The 18,753-nt window shown below is 30.1% G+C and overlaps 2 protein-coding genes across 7 annotated transcripts; both read left to right on the forward strand.

Annotated features, from left to right (window-relative positions):
- The first annotated feature begins 1,014 nt into the window (after nucleotides 1–1,014).
- Nucleotides 1,015–7,132, forward strand: LOC108461604 (ABC transporter G family member 22-like). 6 transcript variants are annotated; one of them, XM_017761491.2, is made up of 9 exons: nucleotides 1,015–1,169; nucleotides 1,348–1,749; nucleotides 3,971–4,041; nucleotides 4,581–4,816; nucleotides 4,891–5,046; nucleotides 5,109–5,601; nucleotides 5,771–6,343; nucleotides 6,421–6,528; nucleotides 6,610–7,132. In XM_017761491.2, exons 2-9 carry the CDS (start codon nucleotides 1,356–1,358, stop codon nucleotides 6,829–6,831), a joined length of 2,253 nt encoding a protein of 750 aa, XP_017616980.1. In that variant the 5' UTR covers nucleotides 1,015–1,169; nucleotides 1,348–1,355; the 3' UTR covers nucleotides 6,832–7,132. The 6 variants fall into 6 exon arrangements, with proteins under 6 accessions (XP_017616980.1, XP_052881131.1, XP_017616981.1 ...); XM_053025173.1 differs by lacking the exons at nucleotides 1,015–1,169; nucleotides 1,348–1,749 and adding exons at nucleotides 3,616–3,809; nucleotides 4,210–4,261; XM_053025171.1 differs by lacking the exons at nucleotides 6,421–6,528; nucleotides 6,610–7,132 and adding an exon at nucleotides 6,344–6,382 and having other exon boundaries at nucleotides 5,771–6,238.
- A 6,602-nt stretch (nucleotides 7,133–13,734) lies between these two features.
- On the forward strand, nucleotides 13,735–14,593 carry LOC108463499 (uncharacterized). The gene has a single exon (XM_017763430.2). The coding sequence runs from the start codon at nucleotides 13,927–13,929 to the stop codon at nucleotides 14,446–14,448; it is 522 nt and encodes a 173-aa protein (XP_017618919.1). The 5' UTR covers nucleotides 13,735–13,926; the 3' UTR covers nucleotides 14,449–14,593.
- The last annotated feature ends 4,160 nt before the right edge of the window (nucleotides 14,594–18,753 follow it).

Below are 18,753 nucleotides of genomic sequence, written 5' to 3' on the forward strand. Positions count from 1 at the left end.
AATTGTCACGTTATATTTATCTCATGTTTCACTTTATGATATATTTTACATAATTAATTATTTACATTTAAATTTTTAAAAATATTTATATGTTTATCAATTTTTGTATTAAAAGTATTATTAATTAATTTAGAAATAAATTATATTAAAATCATCCTAAAAGTATAGTTTTTAGACACTATTAAAATAGTGCCACATCATTCAATTTTAAAGATAACAAAGTATTATTATACACCCATCTATATCTAATATCTTCTCCAACTTACTTTAACTTTAATTAAATTACTTAAAATAATTAATGTTTTAAATTATAAACAAAAATATTTTCTTTTTTACGAGTTTTAATCATTTTTTTCATAAGTTAATATCTTTTTTTTCTATTTTGTGTAATTTTCTCCATATCATTGACACATATATAATTTTGGTAATTATTTTACCCTAAATCTCGAACCTAAAACCCAGAACCTGAACCTTGAACTCGAACCCTAAACTTTAAACGCAACATTGAATATAAATAATAGGATCCGTTAACTCGACTCGAAATTTTTTTACTCAATTCAATTTAAAAAAAATCAAATTAAGTTTAGTTACTAAAATAGAATTTATCAACTCAACTAAATAAATTTTTTTAACTCAATTTAACTCGACTCTATCAAATACTCATTCTTACATTTGACTCTTACGTTTGATTTCATACTGGAACACTCATGATTGAATAAATATATTTGAAATCATTAGAATATGTTATAAATACAAATTGGGATGAACAGTATCATCCAACATAACCATGAATATCTCCGAACACGTGTAGGATAAGGATGGTGGTACGCATTGAGCGTGATGGGTGTTAGCCAGATCCATCGTATCTCCTATCTTTTATTAATCAAACTCCCGTTATTATCACAGTTTTATGGGATTATCTGGAATCCTGGATGGTGTTTATTTGTAAATTCCCAAGAATTCAGAGGGTGTTTCGGTAATTCAAACATCTCTCTTCTTTAATTGCACCTTATATATATACATACTAGTGGTGCTGAGGATTGTTACAGTTGAAGCACTTTAAAGCCACCATACAAAGGCAAAAACTGATATAATTTCTTTACTCTTTTTTTTTTTAAAGTATTTTTTCTTCAGATTTTGAATTCCCTTTTGGTTCATAGAAAAACAAGGTATGTATATTGATCTTAACATTGTTGATTCCATGAAACTGTTTTTTTTTTCTTTGCATTTTTCTCATCAACCAAACAAGACTCAGTTTCATGGTTCTTTGGATCACATTTTATCTAGATTAACATTTTTTATTTTAATTTTTTGAAGAAACTAATGTTTGGGGTTATGTCCATGCAGTTTGTTTCATGGAGAAAGGTAGTCATTCAAGTTCAACCACTTTGGCAAGAACCAAATCGGACCAACTGGTGGAGACACTGGCGGCGGCTTTCAAGTCAGCTCGACAAAGCGATCAGCAGACACCACCGGGAACCTCCGAAAGCGGAGGGACACTGTCGAGGAAGTCAAGCAAGAGGGTGATGATGGGTGCATCGCCGAGGCGGAGCAGCGGTGAGAATAATAACACCTACATTAGGAAGTCGAGGAGTGCTCAAATGAAGCTGGACTTGGAGGAACTGAGCAGCGGAGCAGCTCTCAGCCGCGCCTCTAGTGCTAGTTTGGGGTTGTCTTTTTCCTTTACTGGCTTCACCGTGCCGCCGGATGAGATCGCCGATTCTAAACCCTTTAGCGACGACGACATACGTAAGTTTTTCATAACTGTGCTTTTTTCATGCAAAAACTACTGCTTTGAATACCTTAACAAGTTTAGGGTTTAAATTTTTTAATTTTTTAAAATGAAAATTGTACGTGATTTGAATCAAATGTAAGTAAATAAATATTTAAAATTAATGTAAAAAAAACAATTAAGAAATGCCCCAAAACAAATAAAATTAATATATAATAAAATAATATTTTGACTTCCAAAATAATATAAATTTTATAAAATTTTACCTCACAAAAATCTTTGTAGTCATAGAGATATAGATAGAAGAGAGCAATGATTATCAGGGTGTGTCCAAGAAAATGATTGGTTTTGTTACAGTAGAAAAGTTTGGCCAAATTATAGGTCACCAACTTTTTTCAAGCCACTTGAATTTTTATCATTAATAATGATAGTTTATTTCAAAATAATATTATTATGATATTTTACTTAAGAATAAAATAAATAAATATTATTATTTGATTTTCCAATGTATAAACCAAAATATAAATATTGTATAACAATATATATATATATATATATATATATATATATATATAAATCTTTTAAAAGAGTCATGATCATTCGACTTCAACCATACATTTTCTTAATTATACAGATGAAAAAGAGTAACTAAAAGAATTGATGTATTTGTCTTTTTTTTTTCATCAACAATCACAGCTCAAAAGTTTTTTTTTATAATTAATTTCAAACATGCCAGCTCTCATTGTGTGTGTTTTGTGGGTTAAAACATTAATATAAAAGTATATTTTCTACGGGTCTAAAATTTAAGATTTAGGGTTTAAAATTTATGATCTAGAGTTTTAGGTATAAGGTCTAGGATTCAAGGTGGTATAGAGTAGAGTTCAGGTTAAAAAAAATGTTAAAATCATGTGTCAACGGTACGAAAAAAAATTTGAAATAATATTAAACAATTGATAAGGAATATAAGATGATGTGATTTGATGTGATTTTTCTGTTTCATACAATCATTTCTCAAAACTCTCAATTTTCTTAAAATATGTAATAAGTTTTCGTACTTTTCATAAATTTGTATTTAGTCCTGTTTTTTATTTTTAAGAATTTAGTCATTCTACGTTATAGATTTCAAAATTCAAATTCAATTGTTAATAATTTTAAAAAATTGTTGGTGTGACATTTTGAAAAAAACTTGATTGGTAGAATGTAATTAAAAGAACGACATTATAATAAATCTGAATTTAACAAAATAATCTTAATAGTAATAATAGTTGGACTTGAATTTTGAAATCTGAAAAGTAGAAATTAAATTCCTAAAATAAATGTAAAAAATTAAATTTCAAATTTATAAAAATTTAAAACTTATAAAATATTTTAATTTTTAAAATGAATTATTATCTTATACACACTGAAAGACTTGGCAAGTGAACTAGGATGATAGCATTTATTTTTAGATAAAATTGGAAACAGTGAAGAATAGGAATAAAATAAAGTACAGGAAGGATGTGCACCAGACCCTTACATCCCAAACCTAAAAATCAATTATTAACAAACTTGAAAGTAACTCTAAAACAAGATCATAAATCAAAGAATTCAAGGCTTAATTTGAGTCACATCAAACTCCTCATCAATGGGGGACATTCATAACCTAAGGTTGAGATATTCATTGTGGATGCCATTACATTAACCATCTGATGGAACAAATGGACCCCATGTCTTTGAAATATTGCTTCTTTGATGGCAATTTCTGCCTACTTAATTCATATTCTTAAACATTTTAAGCTTCCAATGAATTAGCGTGCTACATTATGGTAAACATTTCCAAGGAAAAATTCCAAAATGTCATATCATTAAATTGGTCACTTTTAGAGAAATAATACCCATGAATTGATAGTTTTGGACTAAAATGAACAAGTTGCTTGACTGATGAAGTGTGACCAGAAAAAAAGAAGTATATTTTGTATTGAAGAAAAATGGTTACTACTTTTATTCCAGACCCTTTGTTCTTTAATATTCACTTTCTCTGTTTTACCCTTACTGCAAAAATCTTCTTCTAGTATGAGCAGAGTTTCTGATAATAATGGTAAGAACATATTTTTGTTTGTTATTTTTCGTGCCTCAATCTGCTTTCTCATTCATGTTATAAATAATAAAGTGAAACAAAAAATGATGTCATGTTTTTTTTTTAATCTTATGGATATAGATACAGTTAAAACAATTAGTAGTTAAAATATTCATTTGCAGCTGAAGATGTTGAAGCTAGAACCTGTAAGATGAAATTTCAGACAGAACCCACTTTGCCAATATATCTTAAGGTAAACAACTAATGAATTATGTTGTGTTTTGTTCTTTGGTTCATCATCACCATTTAGTTATATCTGCAAACAATAATCTTCAGGTCTTGAAAAGCAAAATAAATAAATAAAGTGTGTGCTTGTTAATGGTGCATGGATTAATTTTGGGTACCATATGTATTTGGACAGGCAAGAGATGGAGAATTGTGTAAAGATCAACGAACATGGCTAACATTGTCAGGTTCTGTCTTGTACGGAGTTTAGTCTCATCTTTGCATGGACAAGACTCTCCCCCCTTCTTTCCAACAAATGAAACCAAACATATATTTTATAAAGACATGAAAGTTAGGGGTTTAGAAAGTCATGTTTATTTACTATGTCTTTAGCTCATTTGGCCAAATGAGGACATGTAAAGTTACAAGCACAAAGGAAAGAAGGGTATGAATTTATGTTTAAATTTCTTTTGATGGGGAAAAAGTGTAATAATGTTTTAGTGAACTTAGGGGGGAATGATTATGATATGCTGAATCAAGGTTTTGTTTCATGTCTTGTAAGTGCAGTTCACAGATGTGACTTATAAAGTGATTATTAAAGGGATGACAAGTTGTGAAGAGAGGGATATATTGAATGGGATCACTGGTGCTGTTAATCCTGGTGAAGTTCTTGCACTTATGGGACCTTCTGGAAGTGGGAAGACCACTCTTCTTAATCTGCTTGGCGGTCGGTTAATTCAATCCACCGTCGGTGGTTCGATTACGTATAATGATCAACCTTATTCCAAGTTCCTTAAAAGCAGGTAACAGATAACAATCTCAAACTTAGGAGTCACGAATACTGCTAAACTAGAGAGGCCTAACATTAATCATACAGGATAGGATTTGTGACTCAAGACGACGTCTTGTTTCCGCACCTTACCGTGAAAGAAACGTTGATGTATGCCGCACGGTTACGACTTCCGAAAGTATTAACGAGACAACAGAAGGAAAAACGAGCCGTCGATGTGATTTATGAATTAGGCCTGGAGAGGTAAAACTCGAATTCTGTTTTCATGTCAACTTAGCTTGTTATTGAAGTAATATGATATGCAGATGTCAAGATACTATGATCGGTGGATCGTTCGTTCGAGGAGTGTCGGGTGGGGAAAGGAAAAGAGTTTGTATTGGTAATGAAATCATAATCAATCCTTCCCTTTTGTTTCTTGATGAACCAACCTCTGGTTTGGATTCAACAACTGCTTTAAGAACTATTCAAACATTGCAAGACATTGCTGAGGTTGGAAAGACAGTCATAACAACAATCCATCAACCATCGAGTCGATTGTTCCACAAATTCGACAAATTGATTCTTCTTGGAAAAGGCAGTTTACTCTACTTTGGGAAAGCATCAGAAGCTATTGTTTATTTCTCGTCCATCGGGTGTTCGCCTCTAATTGCAATGAACCCTGCAGAGTTTCTACTTGACCTTGCAAATGGGAACTTGACGGATATTTCTGTACCATCAGAGCTTGAGGACAAAGTTCAAATGGAGAATTCGGAAACTGAAACCGGAAATGGGAAGCCTCCACCGGCAGTTGTACACGAGGTAATGTTCGATTTTGACTTATCTTTTTACAGTACAAGAGGAGCTCTATGACTCAAATATAAAATCACAGGTAAATAGACTGCATTTTTGTAGCGTATGTAAATACACTAACGTACTAATCTGCCTAATATATATATTTATATATATATATTCATTCACTTGAAAGCAGTATCTAGTGGAGGCTTATGAATCAAGAGTTGCAAATACTGAAAAGAAGAAACTTATGGCTCCTCTTCCATTAGACGACGAACTGAAATCAAAAGTGTCATCTTCGAAGCGACAATGGGCTGCGAGTTGGTGGCAACAATATTGTATCTTGTTCTGTAGAGGGATCAAAGAACGAAAGCATGATTACTTTAGTTGGTTAAGGATCACACAAGTTCTTTCAACAGCAATCATCTTGGGATTACTATGGTGGCAATCAGATAGTAAAACGATTCGAGGCCGTCAAGATCAGGCAGGGTTGTTGTTCTTCATTGCTGTTTTCTGGGGTTTCTTTCCTGTTTTCACTGCAATCTTTACATTTCCACAAGAAAGAGCAATGCTAGGCAAAGAGCGAGCCGCCGATATGTATCGATTGAGTGCGTATTTTTTAGCTAGAACTACAAGTGACCTACCACTTGATCTGATATTACCGGTACTATTCCTTCTAGTAGTTTATTTCATGGCAGGACTAAGACTAAGTGCTAGTCATTTCTTCCTCAGTATGCTTACAGTTTTCCTCTGCATCGTTGCGGCCCAGGTACGTCCATTTGCAACCGAATGAAACCATAACATATCATTTAAACTTCAAGGGATGACATTGGGTGGCTTTTGCAGGGTCTTGGACTAGCCATTGGTGCTACACTAATGGACTTAAAGAGAGCTACTACTTTAGCTTCAGTAACTGTGATGACCTTCATGTTGGCTGGTGGATATTTTGTTAAGGTATAAGCTACTTTCGGATCAAACAGAACAATACCATCGATTAGCCGCCTGCCTATACTTATATTATGTTCAATGTTGCAGAAAGTACCAGTGTTCATATCATGGATCAGATACATGTCCTTCAATTATCACACATACAAGCTTCTTCTCAAGGTACAATACCAAGACATTATGCCAACAGTAAATGGGATTAAAACAGACAGTGGGTTGAAGGAAGTGGGGGCATTGGTTGCAATGATTTTCGGGTATCGGTTCTTGGCTTACCTTTCATTGCGTAAAATGCAACTTCATTGTGAAGCTTAAAAGATAATAGTAATAGTGTAATACTACCAACATTTCCAAGAATGAAAAAGAAAAAGAAGCTTGAGATTGCCATTATTTTGAGGGTAATTCTGTAAAAATAGAAATTCCTGAGGATCAGGAATCAACAAAATGGGGTTCAACTCCATTTTTTTTTTCCCTTAAGAAATTGACAATGATGTGTCGTATGTGATGAATTTAACCATGCACATGGTGGATAATTAGTAATCTGAAGTTAGTGGATCCTTTGGCATATGATGTTGATTTTTTACCATAAAAGAAATTAAATTTGTATTATGAATCAGATTACATTTTACTCTATTTAAAATATGGATAAATTAGTTTTTTTATATTAGATTAGAGAGCCAATTTGTCTTTTCTGTTAAAAATTCATTAATTCGTATTGTTAAAAACTTGTGTGGTTAATAGAATAACAAAAAAGTGATGTCATGTGTACCTCGTACATCGGATAAGTTTTTAATAATAGAAATAAATGTAATTTTTAATAAAATGATCAATTTGCTCTTTAATCTAACGTAGCATTTGGACTATTTTTTAAGTAAATAAAGTAAAATATAATCTAACTCTTAATACAAGAAGCTCCAGGATACTTTTACCGACAATCATATTTAAGGTAGAGCCTTTCGATATTACTAATGCTAAAGATCTCCACTTGGGTTATATTAGTTCATCACCTGCAATAAAGTAGATTTTTATTGAAAGAAAATAACCTTTCGTCAAAATATTTAGGAATAAATATCAAAATTATATATAAAGTTCGCTTTAATGTGTAATGTCATACATGAACTTTGATTTTATGTAATTTTATATATGAAATTTTAATTTGATTCAATTTTACAAATCACTAACAACGTTATCGAATTAGCACCATTTGACGTTGATATATTTCATACACAAACAATTATATTAATCCAATACAAAAATAAATGTATGTTAAAATCAAAGTTTTATTTATACATATGAACCACAATTCAAGTTTCATACATATAATTGTATTAAATCAAAGTTCATACATCAAATTATACATTAGACCGAGTTCATGTATAAGTTAAATATTTATCCCATTATTTTTGAATTGCTAGTTAAAATATTGTGAAATTATAATATCATGAAGCTTTTTAAGTGAACTTTCAAACCTAATGGTCTTTAAATTTTTTTAAAAAATATTTCAATTGCTATACATCACTCAACGTGATTTGTGATAACATGGGAAGGCACTTGAGAGATTTTCGTGGATGGTCTTTTGCGTACCTCTCGACATACAACACTTGGTATATTCTCTATCTAAGCACCCGGATAGTCCTCTATTGCCCAACTAATAACTAGGTGACCATCCAACCATCCGAGCACCTCATCCTTAAATATTTAAAGAGTGAGCTTTAAATGTTAAATTTCTAAAAATTGATTATTTTTATGTTTTTATTTTATTTGTCATATATTTTTAGATTTTATTTTATTTATTTTTTAAACTTAAATATTTAAAAGTGAGCTTTAAATGTTAAATTTTAACTTACTTTTTATATATATATTAATTTTTTAATTTTATAATTTTAATATCTCTTAAAATATTAAAAAATTCTGGTTTTTTTTCTAAATTTTAAGATTTTTAAAATTTTTGTAAGAATGATTAAAATGAATCAATGTGCCATCCCTTATTTTTCCTTGTGCTGCCTCTATACTTGTCAACGTCAACAAATTCTTCAAAAAAAACTATGTTAGTATAGGGACCACTCTGTGTAACGGATGCCAGCCTTAGGGATTAATATGATCCAAAAAAAAGTTTAGGGGCCAATGTGAAAAAAGTTGTTAAAATTTGGGGGCCAATCTATATATTAAGCCATAAAAAAATTAACAGTGTTAATCATAGGGACTGATTTGTGAAATGGATGCTAACTTTAGGGACTAATATGATCCAAAAAAAAAGTTTAGGAGCTAATTTTAAAAATGTTACGCCAATCTATATATTGAGCCTTTAAACATTTGTCCCTTAAAGAATTTTCAACCTTTCCGATCATATCCTATCCACTTCCTGTGCCTTTCCTTTTCATTCTTGTTCTTTTATTTTGATATTTTCTCTTAAATCATATTGATATTTTGTTAAAAGGTTAGAAATTGATTTTATTTTAAATAATTTATCTCTTTTTTAATAAAAGTGAGATATAAAAATTATTATATTTATTTTTATAAAATATTTACAAAAAGAATATTAATAAGATTAAATTTAATAAAAATAATTAAAAATAAAATAATTTTATCAAACAACATAATTAAATTCAATACTTAATTTTATTAATATACCAAATAATTTTTATATAATTTTAGTACTGAAAATTCAACACTTAATTTTTACATTATCAAACAACACCTTTATCTTCAAATCACTTCTAATTATATAAGATTTCACATTTGTTGATGGGAGAATGCACCATGCATAAATAAAATAAAATAAATACTAACTAAAATAAAAAATAAGGTAGGACATATAAATAAATACTAATAACTTTATTTAAACATAATTAAATAATAATTAATTATAAGTAAATATTTAAAGTCCTAAATTTTAACTCCTATCCCCGAAAATCTAAACTCGAGACCATAAATCTTAAAACCAAGACTCAATTTTAAATCAAATAACCTAAACCCTAAACTTGAGAGTTGTTAGTATTTATTTATCATATTTATAATCAATTATCTTTAAATAAAATTATTAGTATTTATTTATAAGTACTCTATTATTTTTATTTTATTTAATGATGAGACACCGTATTATTTTTCAGTGATGGTGCATAAGGCTCATGCACCAATGATGCGTTAAATATTATTCCTTTATTTATCGATATTGTTGTGTGTTGTATCTTTTTATATTTATCATTCTAATTATTTATGTTAGCAATGAAGTACATGTGGACTTTCATGCGAGCTATCACAATAACATTGTTGATTTAATTTTATATACTAAATGTTGATTTAATTTAATTGTTACAAATCACTAAAACAGTTATTAATATAATTTATATTATTGAATCAAAATTAGAATTTCATGTATATAATTACACCAAATCAAAATTAATGTGTCAAATTACATATTCGACCAAAGTTTATATATAGTTTTGATATTTATCCCTTTGATATATGAAGTTAATCTTAAAATATTATATTTATATTTATTTTAAAAATAAAAAATACTAGATTATGAAACACTCAAGATAAATAATTTATGTAATAATATAATAACTAAATATGGTTTTGGTTGAAATAGTAAAATTTTAATATTAAAAAGATAAACTACATCCTAGGTCACTAAACTATTAGTAAATTTACGTTTTGGTCACTTAATTTTAAAAAATTACAAAATCCCTGTTGTATATGTATTACCTTCATTGTTCATATCGCTTCTACTAATCGAAAGATCTCATTTCTTTTCTCTTTTGCAATTAAAAAATTTTCATGAAACAACTTTAAACGTTACAAATCTGCGAATCAAAATTTAAACATTTTTTCTTCGATCTCCGAAATTGATCATCAAATCGACTTGGATCTAAGTTATATTCTTTTACTTGTTGATGGGTACTGATCCATCATATCGGTCGTTGAATCATCGATTGGAGCTCGTTAGTCGGACTTTTTTGTAAAAGAAACTTAACAACCTAGTAACTTAAATAAAAAACATTTGAATAGTTTAACAACCATTTTATAACTTTTTGAAGTTGATTGATCAAAACATAAACTTATTAATAATTTAATGACCTTGGGTTAAGGGTGAGCAAAACTCAATTGGATTCGAAAAAATAGAATTTTGAGTTAAACAAATCAAGTTATTTGAGTTATTCGAATTATTCGAGTCAAATCGAATAACTCGCTTCGAGTTTGAGTTCGAGTCAAGTTGAATTTCAAAATTCAAATAACTTGAATAATTTGAATAATTCGAATAATAGATTGGTGTAAATATCCTTTTGGTCCTTGTCAAATTTGAAAATAAGCAATTTGGTCACTCTCTTGATAAATATTACAAAAAAATTCAAAATTTACATTTTATAAATTTCTTTTAGAAATTTTAAAAATTCTAAAATATATATAAAAAGTTAAAATTTACATTTTATCTAAAATAATAATTTTAGGACCTAATTAATGATTCAAGTTTATCAATACTCAAAAGTATCTTATTTTATTATTATTTTGCTTTGAAAAAATTTTAAATGTATATGATTTCAAATTTATGGGCTTTAATATGAAATTAGTTATTAGAATTTTATTTCACTCGACTCGGTTCAAAATTTTTTAAATTAAGTTAAGATGATAAAATAAAACTCATGAACTCAAAATTTTTTATTTGATTTGATCTAACGCTCATACTTTAAGTATAATTATAATATTTTAAAGTTCAAATCCCATATTAAAACAAAATTGCCCAAAAATAATATATAAATATAATATAGATAGATATTATATGTGTGAAAATAAAAAATAAAAAATAAAAAATAAAAAAATGGATAAAATGGAAAAAGAAAAAAAAAAACTCAAAGTCGATATGTACCAATTGGAGGCGGAAATATTTTTGAAAAAACTCATCGATACGCTGTACTCATTGGCCACACGTCGCTTATAAGTTGAACGCACGTATTCCAATTTTGGAGTAACGTTATTTCAAACAATTCTTTCAAAAAAAGAAAAAAGAAAAAAAAAAAGCAGTTACATCATATCTTATCCAATCCACTTGCTTTGCCTTTCTCCTTCTTTTCCCTCAATCTTAAATAGCCCAACAAAGAAGAAGGAGATCTAAGATCAAATCCCACATAGAAAAGGGAAAAAAAAGTTTCAAATCAAATGGGGCTGAGGATCGTCTACGGGGTGGTGTTCCTCTCCTTCTCCTGCGCTTGCTTCAAGCTTCTTCATCTCTTCCTTCACCCTGTCTTCTTCTTCACTTCTTGATTCCTTTTCGTCTTCTTCTTTTTTTTTTTAAAAAATCTATTATGTATTATTTGTTGTACTTTCTTTCTTGTTTAATATGATTGAAGTTTTTACGAAACTGATCTGATCCATTGATGATTGAGATTTTAGATTTGATTTTTAATTATATTAAATTAATTAAAGAAAGAAATGAGTTATATTGATTTTTTCTTTTAAATTTCTATTTCGCTTATGAAATTGAAGAAATTCGCGGTTAATCTATTAAGCTATTATCGTCTTTTTTAACATTCAATATGTTGCTTTTTGATAAATGATTGTGAAACCAACATTAGTATTTTCTCTTCTACATTTCCTTCACCTTCTCTGTGTTATTTATTTATAATGATATATATATATTCTTACATGGAGCAGGGATTATTCAGAGAATTAATTGGAGATTAATGTTAATTTTAATATAATTTTTAATCTATTTTTATTTATATTATATTAAATCTTGAATTCAACCACCATCATCTCAGTAGTTATATTACTGAAATAATTTTTTTACTTACAAATGAACAAATATTAATACTACATCTGTCCAGTCCTACTAAATACTTATTTAAAAATAGAGAATTTTGATAAAATATAAATTTGAAAAATGGACTTGATTAAAGAAATAGGCCCAAGTAAGGGTTTTCTACTTGAGCTTAGTTCGATTTGAATTAATAAAAGATGATTTTTTTATTTTTATTATTGTATTGTTATAATTTTATTATTATATTATTACTATTTTATTATTATTATTTATATTTTTAATTCTTATTTTATTGTTAATTTTGTTATTATTTTAACAATATTTGTTTGTTAAGTTACGCTTATGTTAGTTTATTTAAATATACATATTTTTAATTTATTTTTAATTTGGTGGAAAATATTTATTTTCAATTTGGATGGACCAAGTCGGACTCTAATTTTAGTATTTTTATTTAAGTTGAGCTTGTACAAAATTTTAGGTCCATTTTTTAGGTCAGATCTAACAAACGGATCTAAAACTTTGACAAGACCTAAACTTGACCCGACTCTGGCCATGAACATGTCTAATTAATACCAAAATATATTTTTTAATAAATATATTTATTATATAATTTTTATCGATATTTTAGATTTGTAATAAATCTAGTAATACTTTATAATATAATTTTATATATTATTATCTAAGCCCTTAATTGAGTTGGTAACACAAATCAATCATCGAGCATTAATTCAATTAAGACAATTATGAAAAATATTCTTTTGTATAAAGGATTTTAACTTATGTTAAATGCTTAGAAAAATATTAAATTTACCATTTAACCAAAGTTTTATTTTAATATATACATTTTATTACATTCATCAATTATATATTAATAATATTGTTGATTGAGTCGTCATTATAAGTTAACTTGATTTCAACTCAAGATTAATAACATCACCATGATATAATTATGTGTCTAATATCGCATATATTTTGTATGTTATTATTAATTAGTTTCAAAATATATGCATTTCATTTATTTATTTTATGATATTTTTAAATATATTGTTATATTTTAAATATGTAATTTTCATAGATAGAGTTTATAAAATTTTAATAAATTGTTGGTGATATTTTAAATTATATATATATATATATATATATATGATGTATGGTTTGAGTGAATTAAAAATATTAATTGAATTTTAATTCATTTATGATACATTTAATAATAGAACAAATTCATTGAACCAAACTAGTTTCATTAAATTAATGATTTGCGGTATGCAGTTGAAGTCGGAGGTATAATTGATAAGGAAGTACTCAAAATTTTTAAATATTTGTTCCAGTTAATTAATTAATTTAAGAGTAATATTTAATCATAATAATGAAATTATTGTTTGTAACGGAATACTTATGAACATATTTATATGACAGCCCACAACACCATTAATCATCTAAATTAGAGATTTTGGTTGAATTAAGAAATTAAAAACGTCCCTTTTGGTTCTGTATTTTGGTTATAAATATTAGAATTTACCCTTTTTTTAAAACATTTTATTTCTGTTCCACTGTTGCAAGAAAGACAGCACCAAACCGTAACTGAAACTGGTCACAGCAAACATATAAATCCAACACAATTCCACCATTTTTTTTTTAATAATTTGATTAATATGTCTAGCCCTATAATCCGAATGAACCAAACCACCGAACCATGGAGGAAATCACGGCAGCCAAGCCGTTCCCTTTCTTCCTCTAACATCGTCGACTGCGGCGGCTGTGTCAGCAACAACAATAGCAGAAGGAGCCGGTCAATGGACAGTGCCAGTTTCGGGGAGATTTGTGGGGGTGCCACAGCTGAGTGTGCGGCTATTTGTTGCTGTGTCCCTTTCGGGATAGCCAACTTTCTAGTTTTGACAATGTACAAGATCCCTGCAGGGTTATGCCGCCGTGCTATTCGTCAGAGGCAGCGGCGTAAGTTGGTGAAAAAAGGGTTGATTCAGCCGTGGGACCACCGTGGATGTGAGGGTCTCCATATTCACCCAGTGGAGGAAATTTTCCCAGTTGTGAATGGTTCTGAAGAAACTGAAAAGGCTGTGAATGAACTGGAAAAAGAAATGTGGCAAAGGTTTTATGGCACCGGGTTTTGGAGAAGTCCTTCTCAGAGGGAAGGTGATTCACCTAGAATTAAATAACTGTTAAAAAAAGAAGAAATATTTGGACTAAATATTGTTTTAAATTGGGATTTTATTAAGTATGGGGCATCAATTAAGAAATTGATTTTGATGTCATAAAAACATGGTTCTATTTTAACCTGTAATGAATGATGATGGTTAAGAAGTGGACTATGACATTGGGGACCCCTTTGCTTTTGGATTAGCTTCATTAGGCAAATGACAACTGCGCCACCCAAATGTTTGGGGCCATCCACCCTTGTTGGAGTTCCGTTTCAAACATAAACACTTGATGGAAAACAAGGTTTTTAATATCATCTAATCGATTTAAAAAAAAAAAAAAAAGTATTTTTGAAACGTGCGAGAAAAAAGTGCGGTTAAAAATTGTAGTTAGTTAATTCAGTATTTTCTTATAAAAAAATTGTGGTTGAATGTTAAAATATTTTTTTAAATATGAGAGTGGAAAGTTATATGATGTTTAAATAATTTAATATAATGATACATGAATAAAAATTTAAATACTTTTAAATTATTAATAAAAATTATTTGTAAAATTAATGATATATAAAATATTTTAAAACCTTAAATATAATAATAAATGACATTTAAATAATTTAATATAATGATACATAAAATATAAATTAATTTAATTTTTATATTTAAATAGTTAATATAAATAAGAGAATTTTGATACTTTTTGCTTCCAAACACAAAAAGCCAAAAGCCAAAAGCCAAAAACACCTAAATTCAGCTTTTGTATTTGGGTGGAAAAACACTTACTATTGCAATTATGTCTCCAAAAGACAAGTGTTTTTCATTACTTCTCCGGTGGAAAAACACTTTCGAAACCTTAGTCAGGTACCTAAAAAAAATACTAAGTTAGTTTACAATTTTCAAGTTCAGGTATCAATTAAGTCTAAAAAAAAAGTTTAGATACTAAATAAGTATAAGTAGTCAAGTTCAGATATCTTTGTATATATTAACCCATACATACATACATACATATATATATATATATATATATATAAAGGGTAAACTACATTGGGTAGCTTTTATTTTGGTCACTTAACTAAAAAAAGTTACAATTTGGTCACTAAAGTTTTTGAAATTATTTTTTGTCACCTAACTGTTGAATGACACTTTTTTAGTTGATATAATAACAATCGAGTCCTCAATTTTCATCTTTTCTGTTAATTTGACCCTAATTACATATATAGAATGATAAAAAAAACTCAAAATTATTTAAAAAATAGCATAGAGGTCAACTTACTAAATGAGGCTCATTTGACCCACATGAACTGATCCGATTCGTGGAACCCATGGAGAAGCCCATCTACTTAAAGCCACGGTGGCCTAGTGAAACACTCTAGTAAAACTAGAGTTAACAGAGTAAATAGTGTAAATCCTAAAGGGATAAGATTTATAAAGTTTAAATCCTTAAGACTTTCAATTGTAGATAGGCTCTAATATTGACCGTCAATGTAACTCAATCCATACCGTTGGATTTGGGGGAACTCAACTATAAATAGAGGCCTCCCCCTTCATTTGTAATCACTTCATTCCATTCATAGTTGTGAATATATTTGAGAGTATTTACTCAAACACTTGGCATACTATTTTCCTTTGGCTTTTCTATTCTTCGTTACTCTTTCGTTTGAGTTTGCTCTCATTATATTTTGGTGCCTTAGAGAAATTCTGCTAGAATTCTCACCTTTGTGAGAGTTAGGCTGACTTAGGCATATTTGAAGTGAAGAAATTGCCTAAGGCTATGCTGATTGCTAGATGAAAGGTCTAGCCATGTGACAGTTGGTATCAAAGAGGCAAGGTTCGGAAGGTAAGTGGACAACTTTTTGTGAGAGGTGGAGTAATACTTTCATGTCGTGGGCATCAAGGATGATAATGCTAAGGTAAATACTAATGCTCGATATTTTACTGATTTTGCTCTTCTTTGGTGGAGGCGTAGGTCCAAAGATGAAAAGTGTGGTTAGGTTACGATTAGGACTTAGGTGGAGTTCCACAATGTGTTTAATGAGAAATTTTACCCCCAATATGCTGAAAAGAAGACTTGGGCTAAGTTGCGTCAATTTTCACAAAAAAAAGGAACAATTCGTGAGTATGTGAAGGAGTTTAGTCAACTGATGCTCCAAATCACATATCTGAGTGAGAAGGAGGTATTCTTCTTTTTCATGGATGGTTTGAAGTCGTGGGTTAAGTAGGAATTGAAATGTTGAGGGGTCCAAGAACTGTTGAAAGTCATAATCATGGTAGAGTTCTTAATTAAGTTTGTTCTGAAGAAATACAAGTTCGAGCCTTTCAAGTCCAAAGAGAAGGGCAGTGATGGGGAAGATGAAAATGGATAGGTTGAGTTTAACAATAATAATGGTGGCCATAGTGGTAATGGGAAACTAAAAAATAGGGAAAAGAAAAATGGGTCATTGAAATACTTCTTTTATGAAGGTTCGCATATGGTAAGGAACTGTCGGAAGCAATCCATGTTTTTTACCATCAAAGAGGATGATGAGCCAGAAAAAGCTCCAATGAGACTTGGTTCAGTTGTGCGTGGGTTCAAATCCAAGAGGGGCAATTAGAATGAAAAGAAGTCAATAAAGTGCTTCTTAAGTTGTGGTCTGCATAGGGTGTGAGATTATCCAGAACAATCGAAGACTTCCGTGATCAGTAAAGGAGTGGAAACGAAGCCAGAAAGTGAGACTTTGAAGCTTGGATCAATGATACTCAATTTTGTGAAAGTAAAGAGGGATCGCAAACTGAAAAGGTTGATGTATGTGGACATCAATATCGCAGGTCAGAAGAAGAGTGCTTTTTTTTATACAGGGGCATCAAACCTATTCGTATCAGAAAAACCGTAGGTAAACTTGGTATTTCAATTAGTAAGTCAACTAAGAAGGTCAAGACTGTTAATTCCAAAGAGGTTCCAACTATGGGAGTAGCACAAGGAGTTGAGCTACAAATCGGTCAATGGAAAAGCAAAGAAGGAAAACTTTAAGGTAATTAACTTGGATGATTACGACTTTGTTCTTGGCTTACATTTCCTTGACAAGGTTAATGCTCTTTTGGTTCCTTTTGCCAACTGTATATGCATCTTAGATATTTGACAACAACAATGCATTGTGCCAGTGAGTCGAGACATGGGAAGAGGAACGGAGGTATTATTGATAATCCAACTAGTTGAGGATGTTCATTGTAGAAAGAACATCGTTTGGGTATATTAGAGTGCTAAGGAGACCACCTTGGAAATGTTAGAGGGGCAACAAACTAATATGAAGTCTGTTGAGTTATAAGTGGGGCTACCACCTAAGAGAGAGGTGGGTTGTGTATCGAACTTTGGGGGAAAAGTGGCAATGTAAACTGGGCAGCTAAGATGAGTAAATGCAACGAGTAAGGTGCATCCCAAACACTTTGATAATGTTTTTAATTTTGACTTGTTGGCTTGGCAAACATAGGAGCCCTTTTAGAGTTCTGAAGTGGGTAAGCTGATTGGCTTACAAACCAGAATTAATGAGAATACTCAAAGTTAACTTGGTCTTTAATGTGGGCACGTTAAAGCCTATTTGTGCGGATCAAGAGAATCCCAACCGAGGCAAGTCACAATATGGGCAACTAAGAGTGATGAGTTCTTGCAAACGAGATGTACCAAAAAGGAGAGCAACAGTTTGAGTTAGGAGATAATGGAAGCCGTGGTAAGTGTTCTGAGGGGTAGGACTACCTAATAGAGAGACTAGTCAAGAATCAACCGAGGCATTGAGAGAGCTTTGAGGAGAGTTAAACCAATTCCATTCTAAGAACGCAACAAAGGTGTTGCGAGAATGGGTGGGGGAGAATGTCACGAGCTGCAGATTAAAGCTTGTGACCATTGCGCATAGAACGCCCCATAGAGGTCAACTTATTAAATGAGACTCATTTGACTAACACGAACTGGCCTAATTTGTGGAACCTGTGGAAAAGCCCATCTACTTGAAGCCTTAATGGTCTAGTGAAACACTTCAGTAAAACTAGAGTTAGCAGGGAAAATAGTGAAACACCCCATAGGACTCTCAATTGTAGATGCGCTCTAATCTTGACCGTCAATGTAACTCAATCTGTATCATTGGATCTAGGAGAGCTCAACTATAAATAGAGGCCTCCCCCTTCATTTGTAATAACTTCATTCCATTCATAGTTGCGAATATATTTTAGAGTATTTACTCCAACACTTGGCGTGTTATTTTTCTATGGCTTTTTTGTTCTTCATTGCTCTTTCGTTTGAGTTTGCTTTCTCACCCATGACAATTACAAATTCTTCCAAGAACACCTCCAAATGCTATCCAT

The sequence above is a fragment of the Gossypium arboreum genome, chromosome 2 (genome assembly GCF_025698485.1).
Source record: "Gossypium arboreum isolate Shixiya-1 chromosome 2, ASM2569848v2, whole genome shotgun sequence".
NCBI classification, from domain to species: Eukaryota; Viridiplantae; Streptophyta; class Magnoliopsida; order Malvales; family Malvaceae; genus Gossypium; species Gossypium arboreum.

Bases quoted from the DNA above. Each gene is read 5' to 3' on its own strand.
- LOC108461604 (XM_017761491.2), top strand. From the start codon at position 1,356: ATGGAGAAAGGTAGTCATTCAAGTTCAACCACTTTGGCAAGAACCAAA. The intron at 4,042-4,580 runs GTAAACAACTAA...TTGTAAGTGCAG, and splicing joins CTTTGCCAATATATCTTAAG to TTCACAGATGTGACTTATAA. The intron at 6,344-6,420 runs GTACGTCCATTT...TGGCTTTTGCAG, and splicing joins TCTGCATCGTTGCGGCCCAG to GGTCTTGGACTAGCCATTGG.
- LOC108463499 (XM_017763430.2), top strand. From the start codon at position 13,927: ATGTCTAGCCCTATAATCCGAATGAACCAAACCACCGAACCATGGAGG.